General features: G+C 35.4%; 1 protein-coding gene across 20 annotated transcripts in view; it reads left to right on the top strand.

Annotated features, from left to right (window-relative positions):
• Window positions 1–14,187, top strand: part of Bbx (BBX high mobility group box domain containing) — a 257,863-nt gene that overhangs the window by 189,387 nt on the left and 54,289 nt on the right. For all 20 annotated transcript variants that reach the window (XM_078044297.1, XM_078044296.1, XM_078044295.1 and 17 more), the window contains 2 exons: window positions 8,299–8,379; window positions 11,801–11,875. In XM_078044297.1, the coding sequence (XP_077900423.1) occupies window positions 8,299–8,379; window positions 11,801–11,875 (156 nt within the window). The remainder of the gene's footprint in view (window positions 1–8,298; window positions 8,380–11,800; window positions 11,876–14,187) is intronic.

Here is a 14,187-nt window from a genome sequence, read left to right as displayed (position 1 = left end):
CAGAGGTACCAGTTCATGGCCATCAAACTTCATTGCTCTGGGCCCAAGATGAGGCAGCATGTCGTGGCAAAAAGCCATGGTGAAGGGAAGCTGCTCTCCCCACGGTGGGCCAAAAACAGAAAACTTGGTGGTAGTGGTGGGGGGGCATAGAGAAGATATACCCTTCCAGGGCACATTCTCAGTGACTACCTCCTCCAGTCATACCCCACCTACCTACAGTCACCACTCAGTCCATTCAAACTAAGACGGACTGATTATGTATGTTATAGATCTCATAACCTAATCATTTGTCTCTGAATATTTCTGCATTAACAGGTGCTTTTGAGGAACACCTCATATCTAAACCACAACACCATATAGAATGTAAGCATAGCAGTCTCATTAGAAAATAACCACATAGCAGTGAAATAAATAGCAAGGAATGTTTCCAATGTTATAAATTTAGTCAGAAACCAAGTAAAGTTGTTTAATGAAAATAATGAGATCCAGATAAATAGGTAGGAGGGAGCTACAGAGGAGATAAGAGGCAGTCTCATTAGAATGCCCTGAAATTTAAAGGAATATATACTTTTTAGAAAAAATAAGTGTGCAAAAGACAAGTAGAATAAATAAAAATAATAATGTTCATATTGAACTGAGAAGACCTAGTAAGAAGGCAGTTTGCTTCATGTCAGGGAATTATCTAAAGGTGAAAATACAGCACTCGGAATGCAACTCACCTTGAGTGGCAAGGCCCAGGTTCTACCTCTACTGTAAAGGGAGAGAGGAGGGCTACTAATGAAAATACAGTAAATAAAATGGAAGTATTTGATCTGGAATTGCCGGAAGTCACCTTTAAGACTAAGAATATTCTCTTATATTTGTTAGTTACCTTAATAAAAATGCAAAACTAAATTACATTTTTAAAAATAAGGCAGGGAGTGATAGAATTTAGAGGGTATATAAAGGGCAGTTATTCAGCATCTAACATATAAACAAGAATGTGAGGTGTCCACCAAAAGTTCACTTGAGACAATCCAAAAAGGATTGGAGAAGGAATGATTGGGTTATGAGAGCTTTACCCCAGTCAATGAATTAATCACCTGATGGGATTAACTGAGTGGTAACTGAAGGCAGGTAGGGTATGGCTGGAGGAGGTGGGGCATTGGGAGCAGGCCCTTTGGGGTATATATATTTGTATCTGGCAAGTTGGAGTCTCTCTCTCTGCTTTCTGACCATCATGTGGGTTGTTTTCCATACTCTTCCACCATGATGATCTGCCTCACCTTGAGACCCAACTATCCATGAACTGGAGGCCTCTGAAACCATAAGCCCCCAAATAAACTTTTCCTCCTCTAAAATTATTCTCATTAGGTCTTTTAGTTACAGCAGTGAAAAAGCTGACTAAAATAGTGGGCTAATGTTAGAAAAAATGATATTGGCATTGAACCTTATTGAACGACAGAAAGATGTCTTAACTAGAAAAGAAAGAAGAATGGTTGGGAAAAACTGGAAAATAAGATAAGTTAGGTGGCATAATCATAACTGATGGTGAAGTTTTGAAGACATCAGTATTTACTCAGTTGAAAAACTAAAGCCAGACTTTCCAATGTTTGCAAACTGCCTCAGACCTCAGGGCTGTGATTTCAGAATACTAGCTTTTTCTATTGGAACAAATAGGATAGTAAAGTTTTGATCAGGCCAGTTTTTGTTTTGTTTTCCATTCTGTGAAATGGAGCTAATAATACCTGCTTCCCTTTACTCCCAAAACTACTATGAAGATTAACTAAATAAAACCTGTAAGGTAGGTTTTTTCCTGGGAAGAATTTTTGTAGGTATAGTATTATTACCTTAAGTTATTCTGGGTATTTCACACTTGACTTGGAAGTTTGAATTATATTAGGCATTATTCCCACAGGTTGTAATATACTTTACAGTTTATGCTTGTGCGTGTACACACACACACACACACACACACACACACACACACTCTCACCCTTATTTGTCCATTGAAACCTTATAAGAATTTACAGTTGTAATTTACTCTTTATCATCAAGTACTCAAGAAGGAGACAACTTTTTAATACCTGGGGGAAATCAATATAGGAAGTAATGACTTAAGCAGAGTAGCTGAATTAGCATCAAATTAGTGGATAAGGTTCCATCAGGTGATGGGCTTGCCTCCTGTAAATCCCTGTGGGGAAAGTTCATGTTACATGAGAATTGAACAGTGTAAAACTGAGTGCTGTCTTTGCATACATTGATATGAAAAGTGTTTATTGAAAGTTATGGATGTGCATCTACCAAGTGGCAGAACTGAGATTTGAGCCCAGGAGAACTAGACAGTCTTCCTGTAGTATACTGGGTCCTTTGTGATTCAGTCCCCACCTACCCAAACTGTGCCACTTCTGTGATGGCCCATGCTCTGAACTCTTTAGTTACTAGCAGCCAGAGCAGGGGCATTTCATGGGTGCTCTCAGGGCTAGGTTTAGTGTACCAAGCACTTCACAGTGATTATTTCATTTCATTTTCCCCAGAACCCTATGCTTTCAGTTTATTTTTGTCCTCATTCTCCAAGATCATAGAAAAAGCAATTCATAATACGAGAATTTAATCCCACATATTTCCGTTATATGAGATAGGTAATATCGGAGATATAGAACACTTGGTTATTCTAATATTTGTTAAGTAAATTAATTCTTATATCCACATTTTTCAACACTGTTTAAATTTTTAAACAAATACTTATTTAGATAAAATTGGAAGGTGTTAACTTTTTGATAATTTCTAATGTCAGTGAAATTAGGAGAATTATTTTCTATCTGTTGGTACAAATTTGTTCGTTTGATAGGTGCCTACCGTAAGGTACTGTATTTGACTGTTCTGGGTTACTTAAGTCCATGGAATGACATTTTCCCTCTTCTCAACTCCTAGCTCAACCTATATTAAAGCTTTTATTCTCTTTTTACAGTTTTATAGGTTTTAAACACATTTTGTAAAAAAAAAAAAAATGCTGTATTTAAATTTAACATTGAAAAGAAAATGAGAGCTCTGAACCTTTTCTCTTCCTAAATGTTTAAAGGCCTCCCCTCTCTATGTTTACTATTCATTACCCTTTTTAACTGGAACTGCCCATCAAGCCAGTGAGCTCAACCTCTTTCTTTTGTAGAACTGGCCAGGAGCTTGTCTGGGCTTCACATACTAGAGTTTTGCCACACAGACTATAATGATAGAACTTTCCCCATGGAGTGAAATCAACAGTATGATATTTCTGGTTCCCTGAGTAAAACCAGGGTCTTATTCTTTTCACTCAAGTGACTCAGTGTACAATCCAATTTGGTGCATTCATCTCTGTAGTGCTGTTTGGTTGTGCTTCTCACTGGACGCTAGTACCTATTCAGGATGCAGTATATTCTACTGTTGTCAGGTAGCCAAGGGCAGTGCATCATGATGCAGGTTTGTTTTTTTTCTTGACCTTTCAGGTGGAATCCTCTATCCCCAAACTGTGTTTTCTCATGAAAGATGCTTTCTGTACCTGACGAAGCCTTTCTCCTCTCAAGTTTGCTCTTTACTTTTAACTGTTAACAGTTGGCTGACAACCTTCTGGACAATTACTAAGGACTAGCAAATACATTCTCTGACTTAATTGGGATCCCACATCTCTGCTGCTTTATTTTCTTAACCTTCTAACTGGTCTACTGCCTCCAGCCATTCCCCAGCCAAGGTCATCCTGCACACCACTGACATAATTACCTACCTACACATCTCTCCTCATGCTGTTCTCCCACTTAAACTCTTGCAAGTCTCCCATTTCATTTAGCCTAATTTTCATACTTCTTAACACAACACAGTAATTTCCAGTTTTTGTCAGTCTGATTCCTTTCCCTCTATATTTCCATGGCATCTTACTCTTTAACCACTCTGAGATAGTCACTGTTTCAAAACACAGTGCATATTTACTTCCATATTTTCCTAGCTATTACTACATCATATGTATGCTTCTTGTGAGAGAAATTCTGGCTTTCCGTCTAGATGTATGTGAGATACTACTTAACTCCTTCCAACTGTAAAGGCGGTTTGTTTTCCCATAGCCCGTGATATTTCATCATTATGCATTTATATAATGCAGCTGACCCTTGCACTTGAATCAAGTGAGTTAAAGCTGAAGGAGGGAATTTGAGAGAAGGGTTGGGCAAGAACAGGGAGTGTCTTTCAGGAGAAAAGACAGTTTAGGTGTAAAAGATTCCACCTGACAGTTCAAGGACAACTCTTTAGCACAGTTTCATAGTCCTTATTTTATTCCTCAGCATATGCTGGAATCAAGTGGAATTTAAACTTATTAAAAGCAGTCGCCTTTGTATATTTATTCAATGAGTGAGTAATAAATAAACGTTTTGAGTTGGCTCAAGAGGAGGACTATATGGCTGAGCTACAATACGTACATGCCTTTTTAATTGACTTGTGTTTGCCACAGTACCAAGCATTGTGACACTGTGGTCTTGTGCCCTGCAAAGTAGGAATGGGCCCTAGATAATTCTTACTTCCCAAGCCACTTACAGTGCATAACTGGCTTGATCTTTTTTTTCATATTGGGAAGCTGGATCACTTTTCTTTGCCTATAATTTTCACTATCTAAATTGCTCTTGTGGAAAAGATACTGCTACCTCATAATTCTTAATTATACTAATCATTTTCCTTCCTTGGTTATTGAGAATTATAGCTAAATCAAAGGAAGGATTGAATTTAAGGGAGGGAAGTTACGTGATTAATAAAAATTCCTTTAGCTGTTTTATTTTTGAGCATATAGCATCACCTAGTGGTTCTATGGATTATTTCAGGGATTATTTCTAGAGACAGCTTCTCCGTCCTCCCCACCCCCACCCCACACACTTATTTTATTAAACCACTGCTCATTTAGTATATTTTCTTTCCTCTTCTTTAACTCTGTATATTCTGTTACATTTAGGAAGTAAGCCTTTTCTAGCATAGGAATGGGTGTTGAAGAATTGGTGTTTTTTCCATAAAAAGTGTGCCCCACTTAGCAAAAATAGATAATTTAAAGCAGCAAGGCAACATAGTACAGCACAATATTTTATACATTTCATAAGGTCTGGTACTCTTTGACTAATGCTGTTATCCAAATAGAAGCCCTTTGTGGAAATATTCTATCCTTTTCTTAAACATAGGATTCCGTATTATCAAGCACATATTATTACTATATGCACAAATAAACACACCTTTATTGTTTACCTTATTTGTGAAGTGCTCAAGAATGAATCCTACATATTGCAATTTCCATTAAACCATTTTTACATTTTGGGATTTTAGATAGAAATTTCTGCCTTTTCAATAAAGATATATTTTGTAATTTTAGAATCATAGCTAAACATATAAATTACTGCATTGAATGGATGCCTTCAGCATAAATTTTAGGGCTATTTGCCATAATTTGTTTTAGATAAACTACTGTGCTTTAGTTTCTCTGTCTTATCTCTCGGTCTCCTCCTGCTGCTGACATTGTTTCTTCCTTTTACAACCTTCTCCTTTTTTCTCGTCTCTATTCTTGGTCCTTTCTGATTTGCTGCTTCTATTCTATGGACTAGAGTCAAGTAAACAAGTCAGATACACAGGTCAGGTAACATAGCTTAGGAGGATCCCATTCTCTTGACTTCTAAATTTTGTTCTGTTTAAATTTTGTTCTGTTTTCTTTATACTATATTGAAGATACATGTTAAATCCACAATGCTTTATGGTAAAAATAGCTCGATTTTAAGAGTACATGATTTACTAGATTAAAGTGCACAGTTTTAGTGATTCTATTCCTGCTCAGTTACCCATTGGACAGCTTTAGTTGTACTATCTGTTTCAGTCCCTGAGATTCTTCATATTCACACACACGCCCAAAATCAAGTCGGGCAACCAGATACTCATTGTGCATCTGCTCTTTCTAATGCATGGTGAGCATGAACATGCATAGACTTCTTTCATGTGTGGGGTTACAGATACCTTGATAATTACTTGCATCTAAATCTTCCATTCAAATAGGAAATTTTATTTATTTAAGACCATCCATCCTGAAGATTTTCAAAGGATATTATTTAACTTTTAAACTTTGGCTTGATTTGTTATGTAAGCAAATGCAATCTATAAATGACACTTAAAAGAAAGTTAAATTTTCTACTTACTGTTAATATGAACTGTAATCCATAGGGCAATTTATTTCTGCATAAATGGTAACTGTTTCTCATGCTTCATAGAATTGAAACAAGAATGCAGTCACACACTGTATAATGATGTAATGACATTGCAGTCAGCGATGGATTGCATATACAAATGGTGACCCCATACAATTCTTTTGCCTAATGATAGTGAAGCCTATCTTATTCTGTGTTGTGATGTGTATACAGTGACATAGTCTGAATGATGCAGTTCTCAGAACAAAACTCTGGTGTCAAGCAACCCATGCGTATAATATGTTATGTAGGCTTTATGTGTGTAGTTGCTATAAATGACATTTTATTCCAAGTACCTTTTCTATTCTGTCACATGCATAACCTAGTCTAGTAAAGTTTTATGAAGATACTTTATGCTTTTCATTAAATTACAGGCTTGGTTTTAAAACACATTTTGATTCTTTGCCAAGTATTCAGGATCCAAACACATATGATTTCTTACTAAGCCAGGAAAGTGTTGATATTTTTTAATTCCTAAATTGTGAAGAGACATTTTGATGAAATACCCAAACTTTTGTGGATACTAATTTCAGAATTTATTGACTTTTCTTTTTAGTGGAGTTTGTGTTTCTTTGGTTGGATATTTGGCACAACATGCCAAATAATCAAGTGGCAATAAGCAGGTCAGGCTTTACAGCCAAACCTTGGGTGGCAGATTAAATAAAGATTCTGTACCTTCTCCATGGTGCTTGGGAGAAGGTGACCGTTACTCTTTAAAAAATCCCAAAGTGACAAATAAATTTTCTAATGTTTGCTCCTGCTTTAGTGGCCTATGATACTGCTAAAGAAACACATCTCCCCCAATGTTTAATGATGAGATTCAGCAAGAAACTTTTTTTTAGGAGCATAATCTAGTTGGCTGGAAACTATTTCCGTAGAGTTTAAGCATCTAATTTGATCACTATTGCAACTATTAAAATTAAACTGGAAAAGATTTAGACTTCAGGAAAATTATTATTAAGATTATAAAAGAACATTCTAACTGTAGTATAATATTCTATTTTATGTAAAAATTACCTACATCCTCAACTTGAAGAATATATATGGAATTTTAACAGTATTTATATTTGGAAAGTAACATTGGGTAGGAATCTTTTCTTTTTTGTTTTCCTTTTTTCAGAGTTTTACAATAAATTTGGATTGTTTTGTAGTCAGAAAACCATGAAAAATATGTGAAAGAAGTAGATTTTATTTGGGTTTGTTAGCAAAAAGCAAAGAGATCAAATGGACAGTAACTTTTTTGTATTTTTTCCTTTAACATGAAAAGTAACTATTTTCCCTACACAACCTGACTTCATCGTTCAGGAAAGTAGGGAGACAACACATCAATCTGGGATTTAGAAGAGCTCTTGTCAACTTTCATAAGTTCATTCATTAAATACTTGTTGAATATCTATGTTGTGCATAGTGTCTTGTGATCCTATTGAGTAGCTAGGATTACAGGTATGTGCCACCATACCCAGCAGGAAATGTATATTCTGAGATGAATATCTGATTAATAGAATTGTTCAGAGTAGTGTTTTGAAGACTTATTAGTAACATAGAAAAGAAATATCTAAGTGTTAGATGTTTACCTAACATAGTAAATTATAGGAAAGAAAATATATATCATAAGAGAAATTTCTCTGATTTAAATTCTAATCTTCTTAACATTAGGTTTTGTGTTGTAAATACATGAAACCCTGAGAAAACAAGAATTTAACTTTAGCTTTTTTTTCCAGAAGAGTTACATTGTCAGATCTCATTTATGTTTTCATGCAGTTAAGTGATAGAAAATACTGAGGAAACACAGAACATGAAAGAAGTAGATTCTTTGGGTTTGGTGGCAGAAAACCAAGCGATCAAAGGGACATCTTTTTAAATATTTTCTTGGGTGAAGTACTGTCTCTCTCTTATTATTTCTGGTTTTATTTAGCAGTAGAATGGCTACTTGTGTAAAATTGTACATAATAACTGCACTTTTATTACAGTGTTACCTTAAATTGGGGGAATAAAACTATCCTTTCCTCAGCATAGGAATGTTTTAAGTGGCATCTGCCTCCTCGTATCATTCCTGTAAACTTCATGCTGTCTTTCTTTGTTTCAGATGTCCTCTGGTACTTGCAGGCCTGATGTTTCAGAATCCCCTGAATTGCGTCAGAAGTCACCATTGTTTCAGTTTGCTGAGGTAATATGCTGCAGTTTATACTTAATTAATAAAGAAATTGTAAACAAGTTTCAACTTGTACAGATGACAGTGAATCAAATTAATGAAGTCAGTTAACCATAAATGGGAAAATTGAACCAAATCTTCTAAAAGATATTTGGAACTCCAGAGTTCTTAGTTAAGGAATAATTATGAGTTTTATATAAGTTTTCTTTTTTAAAGTCACAACTAAGTATTATTACACTTAAACCTTATTACTAAATTGTATGCATGGATTTTAAACTTATGAATATAATTAGTTATTAAACGTAAGTCACTGATTGGATAAATTGGAAGACTGAATCAACTCATGGTTTTTGCCTAAGCCCTCCCAAACCTGCCCCCAACCCTGTCTTAAGTCTTAAGTTTCTCTTACTTGAAACTGTAGCACAAGGTTGGAAGTTTTCAGAGTGTTATTTTATGAGTTGGGCCTGTTCTCTTAAAATGCCTTTTGACACTGGTTCAAAGAGATTATGTTAAAAAATACATTATCCTTGATAGCAAGCTTATAGGTTAAAACTGCTTCCTAAAATATCTTTATTTAGCCTAGAACCCTATATCAGTTCCAGTTGATCCCCCTACCCCAAACTTTAAACCACCTGATCTTCCCTTGATCATTTGAATTGTCTTTCCTTAGACATTCTCTGTCTCATCCTTCCTGGCATTTGCCCATCCTGCCATAGTTTTATACATGGAGAACATATTGTAGTTCAAAAATGTATTTTTGACACTGTCACAGCAGGCTGAATATTCCTGAATGCCTTCCTGGTATCACTAGAATGTTAGACATATTTGCTGCAAAGACTCCTCATCTGTCACTTTTCTGCCTCTGTGAGCTCTTCCATGAATTCCAATTGTTTTGCACATTGTTTCTATAAGAATTAATGTAACACATAGGTGCAGTGGTGCATGCCTGTAATCCCAGTGGCTAGGGCTGCAATAGGAGTATTTCAAGTTTAAAGCCAGTGCCTCACCTCAGCAATGGTGAGGCACTAAGCAACTCAGTGAGACCCTGTCTCTAAATAAAATATAAAATAGGACTAGGGATATGCTCAGTAGTTGAGTGCCCTTGAGTTCAGCCCTGGTTACCCCCACCCCAGTTGCTAACATAACCTAGTTTTTATGTAGTCTCTTTCAGTTGTAGTTGCAGATGTGTTAGATGAAGTTGGGCCCAACTTTGAGAGCAGAGATTCTTAGCGAATGATCCCTGAACCCTAAAGATCTTGTGAAATCTCTAAAAATTCCTATGAAATTTTGGACACATTAATGTATGAACATTTTTATCATCTCTCCAGCATACTTAAGATTCCAATGAGATTTCTAATACTATTGCTTCTATTTAAAAGGTCCCTGGTCAAATATTTCTTCAGGCATTTTAGGCATTCCTATTCGTGTCATTAATTAAAATCTTTTCTTATTGCAACATTAATTTTTAAAAATATCCTTTTGCTTGGAACTCATAAAATGCTTTTCAGAAAACAAGGTGGATTATAGCACTGATTCAGTTTTTTTTTTTTTCACTGACCGATTTAATTCTTGAAGAAATGTATTGTAGGTTAGGCTTTTCCTTTTATATAAACTTTATCTTTTTCTAAGTTTTGTAGAGGGTTAATAGAGATGAAAAGTAATATCTGAAGTAAGACCTACTGAGGTTGTAATTTCCAAAACTTCAGGAAAATCCTGTGGATTCATATTTGCAGTCTACCACACTTACCCATGGTATTCATTGGAGATTTCTGTGTTTGTGATTTGAACAAACACAGTAATGTCTGAACAAGAAAAAGTTCTAAAATTTTACCCTTCGATGTCTTCAAAACATTTGATTTAATTTTATCCATTCATATGGTTGGTTTATATTTAAAGTGCTGAAGAGGATCTGGTTTATTTGTTTTTTCCTTCTTATTGAGATTTATTCTAAAAATTCTTTTTTTTTAAAGAGAGAGTGAGAGAGGAGAGAGAGAGAGAGAGAGAGAGAGAGAGAGAGAGAGAGAGAGATTTTTTTTTAGAGAGAGAGAGAGGAGAGAGAGAATTTTTAATATTTATTTTTTAGTTCTCGGCGGACACAACATCTTTGTTGGTATGTGGTGCTGAGGATCGAACCCGGGCCGAACGCATGCCAGGCGAGCGTGCTACCGCTTGAGCCACATCCCCAGCTCCTAAAAATTCTTATTTTATTAAAAAATGCAGTAGAATTGAAATTTTCCTAATGTCTTCAACAATTAATAAAACCAATAATTTCAATCTTTCTCTTAATCCTTTCTCATCCCTAAATATCACTGTGGTGCTATATTTTACCCATTTTCCTAAGTTTTCTAGAAGTTACTTTGTGGTTGAGCTGCATTCATTACTTAGTAAGGACCTTTCCATGGAATTGGTGAACACAGTTACTAATAAAGAAAGCAAGCTTTAGCGGGACTGGGAATGGGCTGAAGTTACAATATCCAAGGTTTCTGCTCTTGTGACTCACTTTCAACCTGTTTTGTAGCAGAAGAGAAGCTTTATTCACATTGGGACAAAAATTAGTAACTGTCTTGCTCTCAAAGTCCTTGAAAGTATTTCTACATGGCTTTCAGCAAAGTTTGAGAGAGGCTTCCACAATTACACAATGGAAACGAAAGTTTTCCGGTACACATCAAGTGTTGTGTGACAGAATCTTCTATCTATTGTTAGACACAAAAGCATGTTTTGTTTGTGTGGAGTTGAAGGATGCAGGTGTTCTGAAAGAAAGAAAATGCTTTTCATATTTAGTGAGCAACTTCTAAGTTGTGATGGTGCGCCAGGCTGTGTATTTTATGGCCTATCTACTTTATGGCTTACATTTTTCTCACCATAATCAGTAGTCATTAAAAAAGAAATTATCACCATCATTAATTTATAGTTGGGAAAAACAAGTTTAGCTGAACTGCCTTGGGTCATGTAGCTGGTGAGTAACAGCTAAAATTCAATCCCAGATACCCTGACCCACATCCATGTGCTCCAACAGGTTTACAGCTGCTTCTCTGCAGAAAGCAGCTTGCAGGGAATAATGTAGAGGTGAGAGAAAGTGACTGGCTTTCCTTGCAGTCTCCAGCTTTTAATAATATGTTCTTTGAAAACCATAGAAATATAAAAATTCATTTCAGTAGGTCTCCTTAACTGCTGTTTGATACATACCTGATACCTTTACAAGGGACATGGCAACTAAGCCAAATTCTTTTGTCATTTGGTTCTTTCCAACCATTTGTTTTTAGAAACATGGCCTTTGTCTTCTGTTATCATTTATACTGTTCTTCTAAAAGGGATTGAAAGTGATGATTCATGTCTTAATCTTTATAAGTGTCTGCAGTGGAAATATATGACAAAATCTAACAGTCTGATATGGGAAAATGTCCTAGTACATTAAAAACAACTTGTTTCCTTTCAGATATCTTCAAGTACATCCCACCCTGATGCTCCTACAAAACAGTGTCAAGCATCAGCCTTGTTTCAGTTTGCAGAGGTAAAGCTTTCTTTTTTTTTTTTAAATGTTTATTGCCCTCAGAAAACATATTTATCTTAGAAACTACTGAAATGGAATTTTAATAATGTATAGTCAACTTTAAGCATGGCTGTTGCCATTATTAATGTAATACACAGAATATTTATGGCTCTTTGCTGCCTTTGGTATAATCATAGTTGAGTCAGTTTCATATTTTATACCCATTTTATAAACATTCATTAAGCTCATTCAGAATAGGTACTTACCAGTAATCCATTTATTTTATTTTACCTTGTTTTTAATTTATTTTAAAAGCTTAGAAAAACTGCTGTCAACATGAAAGCCAGAAGATTCCGATTTGTTAAATGTTTCCAGTAGTGAAATTAGGTGCTATAATTCATGAATAACGTTCTCAAAGCAGATGCAGTGGTGAATATGACCTGTTAAATCATCAGTACTTAGCTTTCGGTGTGATGTAGCTGCAGCCAGTGTTTTTATTAGTGTTTAATCCCCGACTTTGATCAAGTTAGCTCTTGCAGGATCTCAGATTTCTTCAGTTTGTCAGCCAGACAGAGCACATGCTAGAGAGTACTTTCTTGTTGATAATCTGAGGAAGCAGATCTGATATGCTTGATTTTGCCACAGAACCCTGGCCTCAACCATATGCTCCATCCTGTTGAGCACTGTGTGACAAATAATAAATCTCATACAGTTTATGAAAATAAGATGCTGCCTGCTTTAGGTCTTTCTCATTTTGCCTTTTTATTCCAACAAAAAATGCATATCAGAAAGTAAGCAATTTTTAATAGGATTGAGAGAATGAGAAGCAGGACTGTTCTGCTTAATATTGATGTATTGAATTACTGTGATTCATTTGAATAAAGAGGACTGCATAAATGAAATGTAAAATGATATCCTTTTGGCAGGAGAAAATCTAGCATCTTCCTTTGAAAAAAGAGAAAAAAATTGCTCTAAGCTTTCATCTACCCTCTTCCCCGCCAAAATGCTACTTCCTCTTGGGATGCTTGTATTAACCACTGTGACTTTGTGTCAGCAGTAGGCTGCTTATGTGTTAGGCTTCTTTGCCACAGTATTCACTTTAGTTGCTGAGGGCTATTGTTTACAACTGGTGACAAAAATACACAATGTTATCATTTCATAAAGAACAATTTGCTTGATGAATCTGAATAAATTAGTATTTTATTATAATTTTCCATTCTGATTAATAGGCTGTTGTTTTCGGTGTATGGGAAAATGGTTTTGTTTAATAGCACATCTTTTTCTCTGGTTGTCAACACCCATTAGTCTGTTCCTAATAAGTTTTTAAAGAGTTAAAAAAGAATTTTGGCATGTTGGCTAAGGTTATTTTTAATATTGATAACTGAGCTATTCCCATCCAACTTTTCAGAAACATTTTCTTGAAAACAGAATTTGCCATGTATTCTGTTTGATTAAATTCTCCATTCTGCAGCATGAATATTAGAAAGGTATAGTGGCTCAACTTTGACACACCTGATATTTGCATATGCATTAACTACCAAGAGTATTCAACTTAATGTAAAATGTCAATGTGAGATGTCTGAGCTGGTCTTGGTTGGTGTCCACAGCATGATTAGATGTTATTTAAAAGATATTCCATCATCAGATTCATTAGGAGCCCCTGAAGCCCTGCAGCAGTTCCAAGGGCCTACTTTGATATTGTACAGGCACTATCTTGTGATTCTGCAGAAAGAGATCCTGTACCTCTCTTAAAGTAATTTGTCTTTGCTGCTTAGCACACTCTTCAGAAGACCAGAGGGTTCGTTCCTTGTCTCTTAATTTTATTAAGTTTATTTTCTAAGGAAGAAAAGAACTTATTTGACGTCTGAGAGTTTTCCCACTGATCAAGAGCACTTGCCTCTGAGGGCTTTTGGTTTTTGACAAGAAGAGTATGTAGGATTTGAAGAAGTTTAATAATATTGTTTATTTGAAAACTTATTGGGAGCTGTTTCAATTATTTGTAACATAGGAAGGCATGCATGATGGAAAACCCAAAATAATATGGATAATGTAAAAAAATGTTTTCTATTATGTTCTAGAATTCAATGCAATTCCCTATTCTCAACTCTAAGGGTATTACTTTTCCTAGTTATATTTTGCATAGGTTGATGATATAAGCCCTTTCAATTTCTAAGCAAATTAAATAAATTATGGCATCTTTTGAAGAGAAGTTCATGATACTGTAAGGATATATAACATGTCTAGTCATTTTCCTCTTATGACAAAGAGAAGCCTAAGTTTCAATCTTGATCTGACCTTCTGTCAGCCCAATACTGGGCTGGTTTATTTAAAGT

The sequence above is a fragment of the Ictidomys tridecemlineatus genome, chromosome 3 (genome assembly GCF_052094955.1).
Source record: "Ictidomys tridecemlineatus isolate mIctTri1 chromosome 3, mIctTri1.hap1, whole genome shotgun sequence".
Taxonomy (NCBI): Eukaryota; Metazoa; Chordata; class Mammalia; order Rodentia; family Sciuridae; genus Ictidomys; species Ictidomys tridecemlineatus.
This window is presented reverse-complemented; position numbering and strand designations above follow the sequence as displayed.